General features: G+C 34.5%; 1 protein-coding gene across 2 annotated transcripts in view; it reads right to left on the bottom strand.

Moving 5' to 3' along the window:
• Positions 1-224: 224 nt before the first annotated feature.
• The window catches only part of LOC138694285 (proton-coupled zinc antiporter SLC30A2-like), a 63,243-nt gene continuing 40,591 nt past the window's right edge, over positions 225-22,876 (bottom strand). For both annotated transcript variants that reach the window (XM_069817805.1, XM_069817806.1), the window contains exons 3-8: positions 21,001-21,111; positions 16,885-17,185; positions 13,528-13,714; positions 10,368-10,473; positions 6,952-7,086; positions 225-4,074 (exon numbers count right to left, since the gene is read on the bottom strand). In XM_069817805.1, coding sequence (XP_069673906.1) covers positions 3,929-4,074; positions 6,952-7,086; positions 10,368-10,473; positions 13,528-13,714; positions 16,885-17,185; positions 21,001-21,111 — 986 coding nt within the window. In that variant the 3' untranslated portion in view covers positions 225-3,928. The remainder of the gene's footprint in view (positions 4,075-6,951; positions 7,087-10,367; positions 10,474-13,527; positions 13,715-16,884; positions 17,186-21,000; positions 21,112-22,876) is intronic.

The following is a 22,876-nucleotide window of genomic DNA, read 5'->3' as shown; positions in this document are numbered from 1 at the left end:
GAAAACTGTTCCCTCATTAGTCACTGTGCCAAAAAGAGAGGAGAAACAAGTAAAGATGGCTATGCAATGTATTCCGAATAATTATCCCTAGACCAAAGACTTTGGCAGCTTAGTTGATGTTATAGCAAAATATCAAATTAAAATTAGTAATGTGTCTGATCAGCTAATAAAGACGAGAGTATTTCCCCTGAACCAAAAAATTATTGTATTTTCCCTTGCACAAAAAAAAAAAAAAATCAGTGAATGAAACACAAGTATATCTCCTCAAATGATTATTTCGCAAACTAATTTGTACAGTTGACCTTGATTTCTTGTCATGTTATACTACGGTTTTAGCTGACTTACCTGTATTATAGAGTCATTCCCTCAAACATTTGTTTCTAAGGTTATGTTATACTTGTAAAAGTTTATTAATTTCAAGGCACTGATGAATTGTTAAGATTATCCTGTCATCTATTGCTTAACTTCGTAGATGGATTAACAATCAATGTTTGCAATATTCTCTATTTTCTGTACATAAAAACATCAATAACATTTATAATATTTTATTTAGTATTTAGTCAATTACGGATCTATGATATATTTTTTTCTCTATGTCTAAAGTTAAATATTTTTATTTCTAATCTCTCTCTGGATAAAATTCAGTGAAAGTGTTGGATCCGTGATGGTGACATACATATTCTTATTATAAATGTAATATAGTAGTTGTTATGGGATAACAACATATGAAATTAGAATTATTCTAGAGAAACTGATAAAGAAATCACCACGTAACTTGGAGCTGCAGACACACATAAGCAGGAGAACATGGCAGTGTGTTTTAAAGAGTTTGCATTTAAAATCATATCGTGTCACAGCTGTGCATCAATTACAGGGAGTTCAACAACTGCAAATGTGTACATTACTGCACATGGTTTCTGAATAGCATTGATGCAGGTCTGTTAAACTCTTCCCGGTACATAATGAGTGTTGAGGCTGGTTATGTAAATTTCCAGAACACATCGTACTGGGTGGCAATGAACTCTAACCTTGTGCACAAACAGCCATTTCATGACCAAATGTATGAACGCACATCACTGAACCAATATTTTTTATATATATATATAATATCATCAATACGAAAGTGTACATGAAGATTTTTTATGAATTCTGTACTCATCTCACTCAAATATCCCTGCATTATACTTGTTTTGTTTTTTTTTTTTTTAATATGGAACATAACATTAATGCTGTGATCAGAAAAACAACTGAATGTCACAAACCATGGTAGGCCTGTTGCTGTGGTAACAGTGGTTGAGTTGCCAAAGTTACAGTGGTGAGTGCTCAATAACTCTTTCGGCGACATTTATTATAAAAGTTTATGGAATGTTTGCCATCTAAAAAGCTTATCAATTGCTGAGTGAAATGTATTCACTAAATTAGCATGATGTTACATAGATCAACGTTTCTGGCAAATATTTGCCATCTTCAGATCATTTTGGTGTAAATGTAACAATATGAACATATTACTGAATAAGAATACAAACAATGTCAAAAATTAAAATAATTACAAACGAACAGTTAAAATAATTACTGCTACTTGATAAGTTGTTTAAAATATAACACTAAAACAATGAAGAAAATTAGCTTAATGAATTGTATGACAAATGGTATTGTTTACAGCTATTTGTTTATGTAACACATTTGTTGGCTCTTATAGCTGAGCCAACAAATGTGTCATGTAAACAAATAGCTACAAACAATACCATTTGTCATACAATGCATTAATGGAAGCTAACTTTCTTCACTGTTTTAGTGTTTTACATTTTAAACAACTTATCAAGCAGCAGTAATTATTTTAACTATTCATATTAATTATTTTAATTATTCACATGTAATTATTTTAATTTTTGACATTGTTTGTGTTCTTATCCAGTAATATGTACATATATTGTTACATTTGTAACATGTTTGCCATTTGTCAAAAACATTCATATATGTAACATGTCACACACATCATGCTAATTTAGTGAATACATTTCACTCAGCAGGTGACAAGCTTTTTAGATGGCAAACACTCAATAAACTTTTATATTCTCAGCTTATTGGCACTTATAATATGCTTGTAAAGACGTTTATTATGTTAGCACTGATATGTTTCGTCTTTCATTCTCTGTCGATTTTTATATAATTTTTTTTACTTTTGCGTCAATTGTCAATTAATGTTTTAACGTCAGCCATCTAATGTCAATTGCTAGCTCTCATCAGCTGACAGCGTGTTAGTCCATATTGTCAACATAGTGCTGTAGTTCCAAGTTCGGCCGCTTAACTGTCATGTCCCAACTTAAAAAAAAAAACAGGTATAGGCCCATGAGGTCTTCTATGAAAAACGAATGGTTAGTAAAAATTTATGGCCTTCACATTCTTCAGACCTTTCAACATATGATTATTATTTGTGAGGACATTTGAAGAACATGGTGTACGATACAAATTCACACACAATACAGGAATTGAAGAAGAATATTAGCCATATAGTCGCACATCGTTTCTGTAGTTATTTCTACTAATATTATTCTGTATTTAATCTATATGAATCCAGGTTACTTTTTCGTATGCCAGCCAGTAGTACAGTATAATATTATTGGCAATGATTGATCCAGGGGTAATTTAAAAATCTGTGTCAAAAAATTAAGTTTATTGGATGTATTTACAAAAAGACTCTCTCATGGAACCATGATTCCATTAGCTATTAGTTTTTTTTAAGTTGTACTTCTGCAAGAATCCTGTCAGCTTTGTGAATTAATGATTGTTTTCTGACTCATAATGGTTTCCAAAGTTAATAATTACTGAATATGATGGACATATAACTTTATAAATGATATGTAAGAGATCTATCCATTAAATACAGTGATAAGTATAATTATTATAAAATATTAATGAAGAATATCGAGTGTGGTGTTGTGTAAGTGATTGAAATATTATATAATATATGAAACTGTAAAAATGCCAAACATCACTGTCACGGATTCAACTCTTTAACCTAACATTCTTTTATAGTCTACTTCTGATCAAAAATGATCAAGAGAGTAAATACAGTGATATATATTATATTAGGTTATTCAAAAGTAAGCACTGAAACTCTGTTAAAAGTGAAGTTTAAATATAAGTAAAGATAAAAACACAACTTCATTCACAGAATAGACAGAGATTACATCAAATATGATCGCAATTCGTTTTTAACCCTCTCTTTCAGAATCTGTACAGCACCCAAAACAAAATCCTGCGAAATGTTTGGACTTCCTGAGTAAATGATTGCCCAAATTTTTCATTACTGTAACAATGACTAAGATCAATTACATCTGGAATGGCTTGAATAGCTGTGATTTATTTACATTTGAAAATAAAATGTCAGATAACAGAAATGAAACAAATATAAACAAGTATCGTAACATTAACCCAATACTTTGTTAATTAATTAAATTACTGTTTCTATTTTTATATAAACTTACTTTCGACAAAGCTTCTACAATTTAAAAAAAAAAAAGTGACCTTACTTTCAAATAACCCTATATAACGGTAGGCTAATTAACTATAAACAGTTACGTGAATGGAATGATTAAAATGTCATATTATCAAACTGTCTCTTTTCCTTTTTGGAATGTAACTACTAAAACACAAAAATTATTAAAACACTATTTCTGTGTTTCTTACTTCTCGAATTTCTTAGATTGCACTTAATTGCGAGAGTTGTTAAGAGTTCAGAAGCCTCTAAAGTTTATCCAACTCCTGAGTAAAAATAAAATAAAAGGTCGGAGAAGGCACACAGGCATAGTACTTCCATTTTGAAAGCTCATGTTAGAAGTGTATTACCTGTCTTTCATTTTATATAAATTAATTATTAGTTACGTTTTTCCCAGGACTTGTCCTAGACGCATTTTGTTATAAAATGCTACGAATCTGGACACCTGCACTGAGCGCAGTCCTCCATGTTTTGGTCGAATTCTTCTATCTGCAGCGTCATCTCGAAGAAGTCAAACTTGGAACGAATTTCATGTGAAGCTGTCTGCAGAATCTTTTGCGGGCTGACACCAGGAGCTGCATAATTAAATTAAATTAAATTAATCTTTTTCAATAACATTCACTCACTTACCTACCCAATCACCCTTCTCTCTTCCCCATCCCTTCTCCTTTCCCCTTTCTATCTGCTCATTAGAAATGACAGAATGACATAATGCTTGGATATGCAGGAGAGGGTAAGTTAAACATAAAATGGGATTGGCATGAGCATGAAAGAGGGAGTTCTAGTAATAAATGGAAAATGAAGCAATGTGATTAGCCAGGAAAAACCCGATGCAAACTCGTGTGTGAAATTTAAAGAATAGCGCTTTTAGCCTAGTTCCTATTATTATTATTATTATTATTATTATTATTATTATTATTATTATTATTATTATTATTATTATCATCATCATCATCATAATTATTACTATTCTTATTTTATTATTATTATTATTATTATTATTATTATTATTATTATTATTATTATTATTATTATGAATAATTGTCTTTTTTTTGTATGCCTCATTTATTTTGACCTGCTGTTCACATATTATTATGCTTTTTTCTTTCTTTCTGTATGTTATATATTATGTCCGATTTCTTCTTATTTGTTGTTTATTTTTTATTATTATTATTATTATCTTATTCAATTTTGTGTGTAAAATTGTAGTGTAATTTGTAAATTTGTAGTGTTTTTGTAACGCAGTCTTTACTCCTGGTTGAGTGTTAGAGAAGGCCGTATGGCCTTAACTCTGCCAGGTTAAATAAATTATTATTATTATTATTAAAATCTTCAACACAGGGCCTTTAGATTTTCATATAATGTCTTGCCTTCCTTTGTGGAAGAGTTTGATCAGATTGTCAGAGTCGGAGTTAGGAAACGTTAGATGAGTTACTTATGTGGGTGATAAGAACTGCTCTTCACTCACTAGGTGGGAAAAATACATCTGCAAAGAACTCACTATGAAGATGGACTGAAACTCTTTCTTGTGTCGGATTGAAAGCTACTGGACATCTACATTCCTTCTTTTCCTTCATATGTAGGTACATACAGTAGAATTCCTCGTATCCAGCAACTATGGGACAAAACCAGTGCCGGATAATTGGAAAATACGTTTATAGGTTATGCAAAGACATGCTGTACTGCACAAAAATTTTTTTACATGTTGAAATTTAGTAATTTTCATATAGATATTATTAAAAATAAAATTTTGAAATACGTATAATGTTTACTTGTAGTACTGAATACGGTAACGTACATTCATCAGTTCATAATTACAGTAATACATAATAGCATAAGAAATACTAAAAGTTTTCATAACCTTATGACAATTTTCATGTGACGTGAAGAACAGTATAGCCAACATCGCAACTATGAAGACGATGAAGTAGCACTCAATAATTTAGACCTCTTTAACATATCTCTAATGTCTGCTTGTTTATATATACTATCTATCACCTGAATGAAACTTTTACGTGCTGTAGGAACAGAGAATTTCACACTTTTCTATTTAGACTCATCCAACACTCCTTCTAAACAGACGAGTTCAAGTGGTAAATTTAAAGATATCGTCTCTGCGCATTGTTTGTAAGGCCCAAATGACAGCTTACCGATGCTACCCGATCTACTCCATGGACATAACAGGGTTTTCAGTCTAAGTTTGCACGCATGAATAATGTAAAGAGTAAACACAATATACAGCATGTGCGATCCACGAAAACCACTCACATCTTTGTCCAACTCTTCCCTTTCACATGAATGATTTTTTTTTTTAACCTAGCCAAGAGTGCCGTTGTTTTGGTACTGTTGGTTATTTGGGTGCCGGATACGAGGGATTTTACTGTATTATGAAAAATTTAATGACCTATTCTATGAATCAGTGTCCTTTTTCTAACTTCTTTTACTGTATTTCCTCAGACATATTTTCATTCTAGCACAAACTCTTTCTTACTTTCTGATATATGTCCAGTGTGCTATCAGAAGAAAGACTGACACATTTTTACCCATTTATCAATGAAGACTGTTTTGATTCGAAAATCATGTCATTCTGAATGTGTTACATAGCTCATCCTCACACATACAATGTTGTTGTGTATGTACAATCCGAAAAGGAAAATTCCAAAAAAAGATATATGGGCAAATGATGGAACAAGGAGTATGAGAATGCAAAGAAATTATTATAAGAAACATGTGCCAAATCTGTAACTTTACTGCTACGTGGCACTTTCATTGGTTGCAGCTGTGTTATGGGCATGTCATGTGGCCTGTTGCAAAAGAATCTCTTGGACCAGTCATCCGTCATTACCCAGTTATTGATGTAATTACATTATATATATTGATGAACAACCAAGTACCAGCCATTAGTAAAAAAAGTAATCATAATTCCATATAAAAAACGTTCTACATAAATTGTATTGCATTGTTTATATTTCCTGGGCCAAAACATGTAGCATCCTTCTATGTTTTTGTTTCACACACTTTCAGCCTCTCTAAATTTTCTGACAAGATTATGAATTGTACTGCCCTCCTAAGCCAAAAGTCGTATCTCAAGAACTTCAAACTTTCGTGTAATGAGCAATTCGTTAAATTACACACCGCATCCATTTTTGAACCACAATTTTAAGTTTTATATTACAGTGAAATCTCAGTATAATGTACATCAGAAAATCAAATCTTTTATACTTTATAATGAAAGGTACTTTACTCTGAAAACCATGTCTTTTGAACTACCATTGCCAGTTGTGATTACAGTTCTTGTGTCACAGAACAAATTCAAACATAGAAGTATACTTTAAAGAATTATTACACTTTTACAATAAAACACTTAACACTAACAGTTTCAAAAAATAAAAAAATAACAACTTTCTTAAAGTAAGAACTAGATATTACCGTAAGGCGTTCGTAATACTTACCAATAGCTAGATGGGCTGCCAGGGCCGTTTTATTCATACTTAGGGCCCATATCCGCAAGTTATGAACTCGAACAACACCATCAATTTTTAGGAATGTATCCATAACTAAAGTGAAATCCATTCCTTTCGGTATACCTGAAATCATAAATTGGCAACAGTTAATGCCAACGTATTTATTCGCGTAATTTTTTCCCTATTTTCACTAAATTCCGTAGCAATATATCAAGGGGAGGAGGGAGGGAAGTTATGCGATGACAAAATATCAGAAATAAAATGGTCATACTCATAAATATCATCAAACATTTAATTTACTAATCAAATTAATGTTTAATACACACGCACATAATGTATGTAATTTGAGTAATTATGGGAAGCTATGAGACTTTTCTTTGTACCGCTGTGTGTCAGTTCCAATGACAGTAGCCTGGCCTTCACGCGTAAAATATTTTTATCGCAACAAATTCAGATCATTTTTCTTGTAGTCAGAAGAATTATTGGAATTTTTACTGTAGAAGTGGTGGATAAATAACATTCGGTTTCCCGTGCATATTTTTTTGATATTAGGACTCTTCACAAAAGAAGCTCTTGAAGAGAAAGGGGTGTCACAGTTTTTAAATGTAAGAGGGGGAAATCACGTGAGGAAAATTGAATTCTGAAAAATATGTGTTAGAGTCTTGGGGGAGGAGGTATGTGAGGGGAGAATTACGTAAGTAAATATGGTATAACCATCTGCACTCAAATTTATAACAAGTAATCAATTTTTTTACATGTGGATACAATCATGACAAAATTTATTTTCCACAAGAACATTAAATAGCCTAATTTGAAAATCAAGTTTCAAACAACTAGTATATATAGGTCATAAAAATCAAGAACGCAAAATTAATAAATTCGGAGTAAGTTTTTAATTTTTTTTATTTTATTGGGTTATTTTACGACGCTGTATCAACATCTAGGTTATTTAGCGTCTGAATGAAATGAAGGTGATAATGCCAGTGAAATGAGTCCGGGGTCCAGCACCGAAAGTTACCCAGCTATTCGGAGTAAGAACAAAGAATATAGAACACTCAGTAACAGAATTCTACCTTGGCAGATTACACATAACAGACGGTCCATTTTGGAAAGATATTCAAACTGAACAATGTTAACTATATACAAAGTATAGGTACTTAAAATGAAAACACATACCAAGAAGCAAAGAAGTAATTGAGCTTAATTTATCTTAACTGCGATGTTACAATGTTTCCCCAGTATACAGGATGAGTCAAGAGGAAAGGTACATAATTTGAGGGGTGATAATATTGGTGATTCTGAACAAAAAAGTTTATAAGAACATATGCCCTGTTCTTAACAGTTTCGGAGAAAAATAATGGAAACAGTGAGGAAAGGGAAAGTGCAGGTGATAGTAAATTAAAACATTGTTACCTTATGTTCTGTTTAATTGTATACTTTTCTTTACAGAATATGTTCAAAAAGTCCACCATCAACTTCAATGCACTTTGCAGCTCTTGTAGACAGCTGCTGTGTTGCTGATCTGAGCTGATTCGGACATTCCTTAAGCACAAGCATGTAAAATGCGAGCGAAAAGTTCCTTGTTTCCACTTTGCACCTGTAGACTTCGTTCTTAAGTCAACCTCACGCACAGTAATCCAATGGAGTAAGGCTGGGTGACCTCGGTGGCAAAAAATGACTCCACTGTGACCAATTCAACATCCAGGATACGTTTCATTGAACCTACTACAACCTAATGTCGTTTTGATTGCGTCCGCATGTGAGTGCTGATGAAGGACATGAGATTGACGCCTATGATTTTCAAACAGCTGTATGTCAGATACTGTTAAGAACAGTGCATATGTTCATATAAACTTTTTTGTTCAGAATCATCAATATTATCACCCTTCACACCATGTACCTTTTCCCCTGACTCACCCTGTATAGAGAACATTTATAAAATGCACAATACACAAGCTTGAAATATCTCAGAATTAGTTGGATTAGAAAAATACGTATAAAGAGTACAATAAGTAGAAGGATAGCAAATGGCACAGTGTCAGAACCATTTCCAAACAAAACAGAAGTACGTCAAGAGGATGCTCTCTTTCCAATGTTATTTAATACTGCACTGAAAAACACAATCAGGCAATTGAAACTAACACATGTAGGCAAAAAATGTAAATGGACAACATGTAGTACATGCATCATACGTGAATGACTTCGTATTAATAAAAAAAAAAAAAAGAAAAAAAAAAAAAAAGAAGATGACTTGGAAAGAAGAAAGCCATTTGTAGAGTTGAATTATATAACAAAAAATTAAAACTATTAACTTTCCACCAATGTGATGATATAGTTTTTTGTTATATACAACATGAGCTATTCGTTCTGAAAATCTGCAAGGCTATTTCACTTCCACCCTGTATACAGAATACAATGAGATGGACTAGACTGTGTAGAAAACCACGAGACATCTGGTATGTTACACATTAAACTTACACTTTCATTTCCTGATTCCATCACTTGGATTTCTCTAGTGACCCTTCGATATACAGTGAAACCTCTCCTTATGGACACCCCCGAGATACAAACACTCCTCATATATGGACAGACTTTTATGTCCCAGCTGATATAATATAGAAATAATGATAAATTTAACTTCCGTTTACAGACACTCTCAGACACGGACAGCTGTTTCACAGTCCTAAAAGCTTGCTTTACCTCCTGACTGCGGACAGAACTTTGATTTGAAGACCTAATGTGTTACAAAAATGGAAAATTTAGTTTTGGGAACTGTACAGAAATTCCTTAACATGAAAAAAGACAATAAGGGTCTCGTTGGCTAGCACTAGCCCAGCTGGCTACCCCTTGCTAGCTGGAAGCGGGTGGATAAACAAAGTCATAAAATTTAACCTGTCTGATGGGTCCAAGGTTTCCGCGATCGTGAAATTGTATTCGACACATGATAGGGTTAGTAGGATTATTCCCTTCACTTCAATCAGTTGTTCTGTTTTGAGAGATATGACACCTGAACGTAAAGGTTAAGTTGGAAACTTTATATTGCAGTACTGCATAATTGTAGACCTAGAATAAAATTGCATGGCACAGTACTGTATTTTCCTTTTTCGATCTTATCTACTGTAGTTCAAAGTTGCAAAGAATTTACTGTGGTATACTGTATTTAGAATTAAATTACAGTAATACATTTCATTTTAAGCGTGAAGGGATACATACTGCATATTATAAATTTACTGTTAGATTGGGGAGCCTCCCTTCCAATAAAGAACACCTCCTAGATGCGGACAGATTGTTACGTCCCTTCAATATTCGTAAATGAGAGGTTTCACTGTGGATGAATTTATGTCAATACAATTGTTATTGGAATTGCATGTCTGTGAAGTAGGCCTAAATATTGTAACACTTACCTTCCATTAGCACCAACATTGTGTCTTTGATGATCGCGAAAGTTGTTATTAGCACCAGTATTGAAAACAGGAATGTGCAGATAGGATCAATAAGTATCCAGGATGGCTGCAACGAAAACAATACAGTACAAACCACAGATCATGACTATATGATTTGTTTAAAAACTGGTATCATCTTAATGACATTTTCAAATAATACGTTTCAAGCATTTCGTAACAATTCAGTTATTTATTGTTGCTAATGTGTTAGTTGTCAAGGAGAGAATGAGTGAATTAAATTTTAATTCACTGCAATGAATAGAATCATTATTTAGGTCACTATGGACGGTAAAATACTAGTAAATACCAGTTTAGATAGCAGTCATGCACAAATAATTAAATTATTTACTTTACAACAAAGTGAGCAAAATGTTTGTTTACTCCACTGCACAGAAAAGCAATTTTATAATTTTTGTAATCCTAAAAAGTAACAATAGAAAAGAGAATAATAAAAATTTGTTTTAAAAAGTCGGATTTTAACGTTTTAAAATTAGAGCAGACATACAAATATATATCATGATTAACTTTCTTTCACGAGAACAAGAAAAATTTCAACACACATTGGCAAAATTATAATACGAGAAGGAACACATTATTTCATTTCACAGAGTCCAATAGTTCAATGGCTGCTGATATGAAACATGGCTTCAACTACGGATGTTTTACAAAAAAGTGGCTGTAATTTTCTCCCCTTAAGCGATTTGGCATGACATGTGGACCAAGTAGTGTGTCATTAATGATGCCACACCACACATTGACACTAAATCGCACCTGATGAGATCTGACTGCAATGTAATATGCACTTATCTCTCCCAAATGAGCTGGTTGTGTGTTTTAAAAATACCATCCCATGTGAAAGTTTCTTCATCAGTGAACAACACACAACTTGCGAACTGGGGTATCACTGCACTTTGACGCAAAAACCAAATGCACATCGGCTAGGTCTCTCAGGCCCTAGCATTCCATTTTTTTTAATGTTGACTCTCTGATCATTGAGTTTTCAATAAATGTACGTAAAAACAACAGACAATGACGAATCAATGCACATAGAAATAACAAACAATCACAATGTAGCAAACAGTCACAACACTAAAACAAGTGCAATGTCGAACTGGTGTGAGATAGGACACTCAATGATTAATGAAAAATATTTCTTTTAGTACCCTCTATTTACCATATTCTTCTGTAACATAAGTTTTGACCATATTCTTCTGTAACATAAGTTTTGAATCACTCTGTATATAAATAATGCAATTCTAATTTTACAATTTTACTAACAAGACCACATTTTATTGTGTCCAGTGTCTATGTATTAATTGTGTTAAATATTTTAATATGTAACCCAAATGTATTCACTTTATTGTTAGTCAAATCTGTTTATGCAGAATATGTATTCATATTCATGCGTAATTTGCTATGTGTTCTGATGATATGTTATGCCGAAAACATTCAACACTTTGGAATACAGGGCTACTACAAAAGAATCATTCGTTTTCAAACCGCTATATTCTACAAAGTATTACTCCTACAACAATGAGTGATACATCAAAAGAACTGGAAACGCACCTGGTTTGCACTGTGTACACGAGTTGGCAGCACGAGTGTAGTGCCTGCACAAAATGGTGACAAAACAAGAAAAGAGTTTTTGTGTGTTGGAATATGCGAGATGTATGTCTGTTATAACAGTGCAACACGCATTCAGACGACAATATGGACACAAACCGCCATGTAAACAGAGCATTTTGCAGTGGTGTCAGCAATTCAAGGATACTGGTTGTCTGTGTAAGGGGAAAAGTACCGGTCGACCGACAGTGCCCGATGAAACAGTAGAGAGAGTGCGAGAATCTTTCGTGCGTAGTCCACAAAAATCAACAGCCCATGGAAGCCTCAAGCTTGGAATACCACAGCAAACTGTGTAGAAGATTTTGCGACGACAGATAAAGTTCAAACCATATCGTGCACAACTTCTGCAACATTTGAAAGCAGAAGATTACGGGCGGCATATGCAATTTTACACCACAATGCGGGAAGCAATGGAGGACGAAGATTTCGCCGCCAAGTTGATATTTAGTGACGAATGCACATTTCACTTATCTCGGGTTGTTAATCGTCATAATGTGCGTATTTGGGGCAGTCACAATCCTCATGCATTTTTAATGCTTGAAAGAGATTCGCCAAAGGTAAATGTTTTCTGTGCAATGTCACAAACAAAGGTGTATGGTCCGTTTTTCTTTTGTGAGAACACTATTACGGGTACATCTTACCTAGATATGTTGACTTTGTGGTTGTTTCAACAACTAACCGAAGATTCAGACAATTTTGTCTTCCAACAAGACAGGGCACCCCGTCATTGGATGCTTGATGTTCGTGAATATCTGAACCATGAATTGCCGAATCGCTGGATTGGGGGTGTTGGTGCAGATGACAGACCTAATGCCATATGACTTCTACCTTTAGGGGTACATTAAGGACCGCGTCTACATACCTCCACTGCCACAAACACTGGTACAGCTGAGAGAGAGCATCAATAATGCAGTAATGGTCACTGACAGGACAACGCTACACAATGTGTGGAGTGAACTGGACTACTGCCTGGACATATGTCGTATCACCCGAGGGGCACACATAGAACATTTGTAGAGTGTGTTGTGTGTAAGGTTCTTCTGATGTATCACTCACTGTTGTACGAGTAATACTTTGGAAAATATAGCAGTTTGAAAACGAATGATTCTTTTGTAGTAGACCTGTATAATGTTGTAAATATTCAAATATTTTGTAAAATATAACATTACAATTTTAATAAGCAAATTGATGGACCTCTGCATTCTAATTAATTTAAGGTAACAAGAGCTTTCATGGACAAACTTTATTTCACAGTCAGATTTACAATCTCTCAGAGTCTGTGAAACTCGTTTAGTTTATACTGTAGATGAGCAGTGGTTAATAAATATTGATTACCTCTATATCACTTGCCATTTGCAATTAACAAAAGATTAAATTACCGGTAGTAGTAGTAGTAGTAGTAATAATAATAATAATAATAATAATAATAATAATAATAATAATAGCAGTTATGATATTGTCATTGTCAATACCATCATCATCGACACTGATATCCTACCTTAAAATATATAATTAATGCAGCCACAAATACTCCAAAACTCTGGATAAAGTCACCCAGAACGTGGATGTAGGCAGCTCTGACATTGATGTTCTGCTTTTCTCCATGCTGATGATTTCCATGACCCTCTTCACTGTCATGAGAAGCCCCATGAGAATGTCCATGTTGATGAAGAGTGAGGCCCATCCTGCGAAGAACAAGAACCATGTCACTCAGTGCCGCAAAAACAAGTCCAGACTAGAGAAAGTGATGGTACCGAGTATAGCTGTGGCGGGGGGAATGGGGTGAATTTCTGCTACAACTTGATATAAGCAGTGGCACAGTGTGTAAATGCAATGAGCATCATGTTTATTTTAATTTGTAAATTAAGAGAAATGTTCATTCACAATTGTTTACATTAGTTTAGTGCAACACAGAGGTCTTGATTAAAAGATGGACTAGACATCCCAACACATCCTAAATTTTTTATTTTAGTAGGTTATTTTATGACGCTTTATCAACATCTTAGGTTATTTAGCATCTGAATGAGATGAAGGTGATAATGCCGGTGAAATGAGTCCGGGGTCCAGCACCGAAAGTTACCCAGCATTTGCTCATATTGGGTTGAGGGAAAACCCCGGAAAAAACCTCAACCAGGTAACTTTCCCCGACCGGGAATCGAATCCGGGCCACCTGGTTTCGCAGCCAGACGCGCTGACCATTACTCCACAGGTGTGGATTCACCATCTTAAAAGGAATAAAAACATTTTAAATGATAATGTTTTCATTATTAACTACAAAGAAAAATATAAAACTAAAACAAACCATATCTTTCAGACTGCTCCAAGTTTTCAAGAGAACGTCCATTTACATGTCTCTGAATATTATTAGTAGAAATCTTTATATTGCATAGATTACAGACAAGGTCATCCCCATCAATACAAAACACATCTGCACCGTATTCAGATTCTCAATGTATCTGCATGGCTTCTTTTCTGTTTTGGCATGTTTACGTACTAGAACACGTAACTTACCATGGTCTCGATACATATTGTATGCTAAAGTTGTTGGAATCGAACTGTACTTACCTATTGAGGGCGACGTGTATATGGTTTGATTTCATGCAAGTCGCAATAGTAGCTTTAACTGCTCCCTTTTCATAGCCCTAGTAATGAGTAATGCTTAGATTTCTATGATCTAAAAACTCTATAAATATGCATGCACTTATGATCTAAACAATATCAAAATATGATATAAAGCTTGGAAATACGACGCAAAACAAATTAAATATTGTTCAAAAATTATGTAGACAAATTTTTTATTCACCATTCTACAACATTGTTCTTGTGAATATTAACTCCCTGTAATGACCATAGTGGACTGTTCAGCCTATAAAAATAGAAGGGGGAAAGAGAGGTGAAAAATGTCCAAAGTCTATTCTCTGCATGACTAATTCTTTCACAAGGTCACTGACTGTTCATGAATAAAATATTACTGCTGCAGTACCAAAACGTCTGTGGGTCTGACCTAGAAAATCGAGTGCTAGTGCAGTACTCATCATCTACCAGCTGGGGTGTGGGAGTACCAAGCTATTTGGAAGTGGAGTATGATTCCCATTAATTGTGTCACTGTGTTGCCACGTCCAATAAAATCATCATTAAGGATGGTGAAAACTATGTTATGTCGACTACTAATCAAGGGTAGATGACAACACTGGAGACACTGGAGAGAAATTCAACAAGCTGATAATGACGCGTTGGGATGGGTGAAAGGTCGGCCAGATGATGTCAGTCAATCTACAGTAATGGTTCGCATATTTTCCGCATTGTCAGAAGTTTTGGAGCATCAGTATCTGGCAACAGTGACATTGTAACCTTTTAAGTGTCACATGTTTGGGAGGGGTAAAGGGAGTGAAGGTGAGACTGATCAGCAACAATCTGGCCATATTCCTAACATCCTTTTGTCCTTTGTATTTTGACTACTTAATGCTGGCAAATCCAGTAATCTTCAAACTTAATTTAATCACAAAATATTTCTAAGAAAAGAAAATCCAAAACAAATAACCAAACGCAAACAAAATCTGTTGCCACTATTGACACAAAACATATCAATAATACTTGGAGAACTGTTAAAACTACTGTAATATGACCAAAACTATGCTTTTCTACATAGGTGTAGTCGTAAAAAAATAGTGACAGAGCACTTCATGATAGTTTATTGTTGTTGTTGTTATTATTATTATTATTATTATTATTATTATTATTATTATTATTATTACAGTAAAACCCTTAGAAGATGCTCTTTGAGACACCGCGTATGAACAGCGTATTTACTGGGACTGCTGCATATCAGATGGATATTCTAATTTTTTACTTACATACAGTATCTATCATCATTTTCTTATTGAAATAAATCATTCGTGAAGAGCAGTACAGTATTACTCCATTATGTAATATGTCAAAGACAAGTATATCACCAGTATGTAGCCTATTTCATCCTTTCGAAAAAATAAACCTGCAGTTTATGAACAAAATTACTTCTTAATTTTAATACAATTTATATTTATGCATTAAATGTTGTGATGCGGCAGCTCAGGTTGATTTGTGATGCAGCAGTAAACATGAAGCCTGCACACATCAGCTTCCAATCCCCTCCACTGCACTACAAGCAGACTCGTTTAACTGGGGAAGCTGAGCTTTTTTAGCTTACATTGATGCTACGCCACTGCTTTATACAATAACATTGTGCAATGTTTGTCATTAAAAAGTTGAATAAGACACAAGTAAGACCATTATTATTTTAAAAAGTAAAAATGAAGGAGCAGGGCATTCCCAGGTTGCAAAAAAAAGTATTTGAGCGGCATCCTGGCGTGACTACACCCCTGCTTTTCTATCATCAAAATATGGTAAAATATGCATTTATACGACCGATAAAAACCATGTCGTTGAGTTCAGAAAAGCAATAAATGAGTTTAATTTAACTTAAGTTTCTAAAAGGAGACCCGGATAAAAATATGACATATCAGAGATATGAGCCTTATTTTTTAGTGTTTCAACAACTTTTTTACTTTATAATTTGTTATTTCATAGTGATTCTGATATAAAAACTGTTCATTTCTTATTATGTTTCTGTTCACACCAAGTGAATTAGAGCACATTTCAGTTGTGACCTACTTTCTCTCAGCTGTGACCCAAGCAGGACAGTTTGCCTAACAAGAGCAAGTAAAAGCTAGCAAGTTGGTGCAAGTCCGTCAGGGTTGTTAGCACAACCTTCGAATAGGGAATGAAAGTGACAGTATGAATAGATTAGGATTAGTGTGAAATTTGGCTCTGTAACAAGTGAATGCTGTCAACTGAAGAAAGAGTTAAAAATACTTACACCAAATTTACAACAATCCCCAGAGCAGAAGTGATGAGCATAGGTGTAGAATCGATCTCGAAGTCCCTGGTGATGACTCTCTCGACTGCCAGGTATACCAGGATGCCAGTCACCACCCAGATCATCAGCACAGATGTGAGGGCTCCGATCACTTCTGCACGGTGCCAGCCAAAGCTCATCGTACGACTTGCTGGTCGTGATGCCACCCATAGTGCAAACAGCGAGATCATAAAACTTGCGAAGTCAGTCAGTAAGTGTGCGGCATCAGTAGCTATGGCCAGACTCGATGACAGCACACCTCCTGCAGGAACACAATTGTGAAAGATTAGCATGGCAATAACGGCATTTTCTATACGATTCATGTTGAAACATTCACAAAGCGAATACAAAATGCAATATACTTCCTCTTTGCACAAAATCTAAAGAGGAAGCATTATAATGTAATATAATAATAATAATAATAATAATAATAATAATAATAATAATAATAATAATAATAATAAAAAAAAATCTAATTTTCACAAAAGTATATGTTTTCAGAATCCCTAATAACGGAAAAGTAATTTTGGCTATGCTTTCTATCTACCTATGTACAGCAATTTCTCCTACACTACTGGGAGAATTTTATTCATATTCAATATCTAGAAGTTAACTTACACAGGAAAGACGGGTATGAAATGCAATAATTTTTAGTAATAATGGTTCTTCATTTAATACCAAAATCACACAAATAGAAATTCAGTACAAATTAAATCCAATGATTTTTTCGTTTTTTTTTTTTTTTTCATGCGAACTTCCTAATGTGGCAACACTGATGGCCCGAACATAACTAAATGAACATAAAAACTGTTTGGATTTTCTTTATTAAAACATCACACAACACAAATAATACACTAATTTTGATTTAGAATATTCACTGAAAACGAAAGTTCGTGCGAACTTTCTAATTTGGCAAAACTGAGACCCAAAATATGGTAGATTTAAACTTTTTTTTTTTACCCAGCCAACAATGCCATTGTTTTGGTATTGCTAGTTAAATGGCTGCCGGTTATGAGGGATTTTACTGTAATTAATTAAAACAATGCTGCTAGTCTTTCACAGTCCATGTATCTGGCTTGGTAATTGATTTTTCTCTGTCATTGAATGTGAATATTAACTGTAACAATTCTCAACCCTTCTATGTTTGCAGCACTGAGAAAAGTTGTTCTTTTCCTGTAACTATTTTGCATGTTGTAATTCAGTTGAAATATTCTAGGAAACTGTATGACGTAATATATTGTTAGAAATGAAATGTATACACAATTCAAGGGCAAAAAACATTAGTCTCTCAGGATTACAAGTCCTCTTAGAAACAGAACTTCTTCTTCTTCTTCTTCTTCTTCTTCTTCTTCTTCTTCTTCTTCTTCTTCTTCTTCTTCTTCTTCTTCTTCTTCACTCGATGGAGTAGGCATTATGCCTGTTCCACTTCACAGTTGTTCTCTTCATCTTTTTTGGCCTTCCTATGTCTCTCTTTCCTCGTGGTTTGTAGTGGAATGCTGCTTTTGGTATTCCTGTTTTATTCATTCTTAGTATATGTTTTGCAATCTACGTTAATATTACATCCCAAATATAATTTATACTTGTCACTTGTTCCAGATCTATGTTATCAATTACTATTTTTGATCTAACACATGGCTCATTAAATCAGTTATGGTTCCTTAGACGGTGGATATGGTTGTCTGGAAGAAAATATTTGTAATGTTTATTATTACTTTAATAAAAAGTATGGGTTTTGATATTTGATTTGAATGATATTTAAATTCGAAGAGAAATTAAATAAAAATTGTTAATTTTATACAATAGCACTACCGGTATCAAACATAATCTACCTATAATGTATATAAAGTTTTCTTTCCTTCCTCCACGCTTCACAAAAACTAATAAAACCCTTATTTCACAGATGTAACTGTGGTGGGAGTGCAGATAAGGTACCGGTAATCCCTGCAAAGAATGAATTATGGCTTCTTGTTCATTTGTTTATCAGTATGATGTCATGGAATTTTATTGCTACTTGTGTTGATTTTAGTTGAGAAACACTGTGGAGGAAAACACAGGAACCATTCATTCAAGAAGTAAAGGCTCATGCAACCATATTCGAGGTGGAGTTTGGTCAGCCAAATTACTTTTCTACGTGTTTAGAATAATGCTCACCAAATGCAAAAAGAAAGCATGGTTACATCACTGTTGGGTCATAAAAATAGATTTATGGTACCATACCATAAACATCGCGAGTTAACTGGGATTGTTAGAGTTTCATGATGGGCTGGTTTCTCACTTCATTTTCACAAGAAGGAACTTTGTGATACTTAGAAATGTTGTGCTCCAGGTACTGCAAACAAAGATTTCACAGAATGTTTATTGGAAACATTTGGAATAAGAATAGTAGTTATATAAACATTTGATTCCCAGATTGTCTTGGCAAAACCCTATGTAAAGGCGATTTCTTCCCACCTCTACTGCCGCGTCATATATAAACCACTCATGGCTAGGCTTTGGCACAAATCGGAGTCATGTGATTATCATGGTCTAAGTCATGGCCATCTTGACAATCGCCTAATATAAATACATGTTCAATGTTCTAAAAAACAAAGGAATTGCTATATTAAACTCATGTTAAACGTGCATTTAAATATAAACTTGTTCAAAGTTGGTCATATTATGACTACGAATGTGACGTCAGTGAATAAGGATTACAAAGAAATGGACACTGAGCGTATTTTCCTGTTTTGTTTCTCTGTGCGCTGGTGTTTAGTTCCAATTTCAAGTGCTAGAGGTTAGTGTAATCGAGGACACGCTAAGATAATAATTGAATGTAAGAGTTGAGACATAGGATCCAAACATTATCTACCTTATTGCATAATCCAGTAATGCTTTGCTTCAAATAAATTCAAGTTAACAGCTTTTCCTTATTTCTCAATGACAAACTAGTTATAACAATAATTTTTTAAGTTTTATACATATAATAAATTAATCAGAAAATAATATAATACATTATAAAATTATGTATCAAATTCATTTAATATTTGTATACAATAAAATATAGGTATATGGATTTACTTTTCATAGGAGTTTTGTTTTTCCATTTTCAGCGCTATCAGATCATTACATATTTTAATTGTTGTTGGGGTCAACGTCTCAACTCTCATTATAAAGGAACTCTAGAATCTAGACATTACAGTTAATGACGGATTTATTATTTCATTGGTTCAATTTATTTTGAGTACATAATGTACTTAGATGTATTAATTGTATGTGTTATATTTCCACTGTCGACTGCTAGCTGGTGTGATGTCAGTGCCAATTCCAGGGAGAAACAGAATCTCACGCTCAAACTGGTTTGAAGGTCACTGAAATCAGTCCTGCTACATCAATGGTACCAACGCGAAGTGTTCATACTGTATAATTATCTATACGCTGGTGAAGTCATGCCATAGCCTGTCTTTCTCATTATCCACATAAACCACTGATTCTGTTTTCTTTCATGTTTGAACCATGACAAAAACTAATATCATTTTTCTTATCAGAAAACTGAAGGTAAATGACATATATTTGTTTTGTTCCGTCTATTACTTAGACTTTATTGTTAAATATTCAGTCATTAAATTATGACATAATTATACAATCTACTGGCAGAACTAAAAGGGACACATGTTTGTGCCATGAAATGACATCTTCAGGTCCCATTGCACTGGCCACCCTACCCCATTATCTCCTGGCCTAGTTGCCTCATAAGTGGTGTCTTCTTGGTATTATCATTTGTGAGGTTCAGACCTGTCTTTGGGCAGCTGACTACACAACAACAAACAAGGTTCAGCACCGAAGATACCTTGGAAGGGTTTCTTACTCTTTCGTGTACGTTATGTTAACTGGCCCAACATCTGGTCCTGTCCAGCAGATGGACAGACATTATGGAAAATACCAGATCTTACGATCCTAATAATAAAACCTGAAGGTAATTTCGAGATATCGGAAATATTAAATCTCAAGATACAGCTAAAAATCGCAACATATTCTTCGAGTGACATCACTGTGAGTCTAAATTATGTTAAGTTGGATAATGATTATATGAGAACTTACCAATTATTTCTCCTATCATAAAGACGACACACAGAACACTTGCGACTATAAGCTTACGCCGAGCCTTCTTGTCCACTGTACTGGGTCTTAACTGATGACAATGCTCACCAACTGCAAGAAGAAAGCACAGTTAGATCATTGTCTGCACAAACAAAAATAGCTTTACAGTACCATAAATGTCCTGAATTAGTTGAGACTATCACAGTTTCATGATATGGCTGGTTTCTCAATTTGTTTCTCACTTTCTTACAAATGGCTTTTAAAGAACCCAAAGGTTCATTGCCACCTCACATAAGCCCACCATCAGTCCCTTCCTGAGCAAGACTAATCCAGTCCCTAGCATCATATCCCACCTCCCTCAAATACATTTTAATATGATCCTCCCATCTATTCTCGGCCTCCCCAAAGGTCTTTTTCCCTCAAGTCTTCCAACTAACACTCTATATGCATTTCCGGATTCACCCTTATGTGCTACATGCCCTGTCTATGTCAAACGCCTGGATTTAATATTCCTAATTATGTTAAGTGAAGAATACAATGTGTGCAGTTCTGCGTTGTGTAACTTTCTCCATTATTACTTTACTTAGCCTTACCCCCAAATATTTTCTTAAGCACCTTATTCTCGAACATCCTTAACCTCTGTTCCTCTTTCAAAGTGAGAGGCCAAGCAAGAAGCAAGTAATGAGATACGTTTGGAAGTAAATCCCGAAAAGACACAGTATGATTATGTCTCGTGAGCAGAACATAGCACGAAACGGAAATATAAAAATTGGAAATTTATCCTTTAAAGAGGTAGAAAAATTAAAATATTTTGGAGCAACAGTAACGAATATAAATGATACTAGAGAGAAAATAAAACGCAGAATAAATATGGGAAATGCTTGTTATTATTCAGCTGAGAAGCTTTTGTCATCCAGATTGCTTTTAAAAAAAATTGAAAGTTAGAATTTATAAAACAGTTATATTACTGGTTAGCCTATTGCTACTGAGAGAAGAGCAGAGGTTAAGGATGTGTCGAGAATAAGGTGCTTAGGAAAATATTTGGGGCTAAGAGGGATGAAGCTGCAGGAGAATGGAGAAAGTTACACGACGTAGAACTGCACATATTGCATTCTTCATCTAACATAATTAGGAACATCAAATCCAGACGTTTGAGATGGGCAGGGCATGTAGCACATATGCGTGAATCCAGAAATGTGTATAAAGTATTAGTTGGGAGACCTCAGGGAAAGAGACCTTTGGGGAGGCCGAGACGTAGACGGGAGGACAATATGAAAATCTTGGCCAAGTTTTGGGTGCCTGTCCTTTCACCGAGACGCTGCGGAACTCTAGACATCACAGAATCAGGTCCATGATTGCCAAAGCCTTGAGGAAGAAAGGCATCTTTCAAGAGGGATCCTGTCGGCGAACTGACATGCTTGCCATTCCACCAGGCTCTACATCTGCCTACATTATCGACCCAACAGTCAGGTTCGAGGCACAGTAACAACAGCCCACTGAAGTCCACGCAGAAAAATGCAGAATTTATGAACCCACAGTTCCATTCTATTTGGAGAAATATCACCTCACCTCCATTGAAGTAGTTGGGCTAATGGTTGGCGCTAGGGGCACAATACCTTGCCTCTTTGTCAGTTTCTGCAATAAGTTCCTGCTGAACAACGACTTCATTCGTGATGTTTCCCTTACTGCTATCAGAGGATCACTTGCCATTTTAAAATACCACCTGTACTTTGTTTCTTAAAAAGGAAGAACTTTTGTTTGAATGTCTAGGCCTGTTATATGTACTGTAAGCTATTATCCTTCCTGTACTTAATTTCCCTTTTTTGTTCGTTCCCCACATTTCTCTTTTGTGATCTGTTTTTTGTTTTCACTCTGT

This window comes from Periplaneta americana, chromosome 2, assembly GCF_040183065.1.
Source record: "Periplaneta americana isolate PAMFEO1 chromosome 2, P.americana_PAMFEO1_priV1, whole genome shotgun sequence".
In the NCBI taxonomy this organism is placed as follows: Eukaryota; Metazoa; Arthropoda; class Insecta; order Blattodea; family Blattidae; genus Periplaneta; species Periplaneta americana.
Note: the sequence above shows the minus strand (reverse complement) of the source record. Positions and strands in the feature narration are given on the sequence as shown.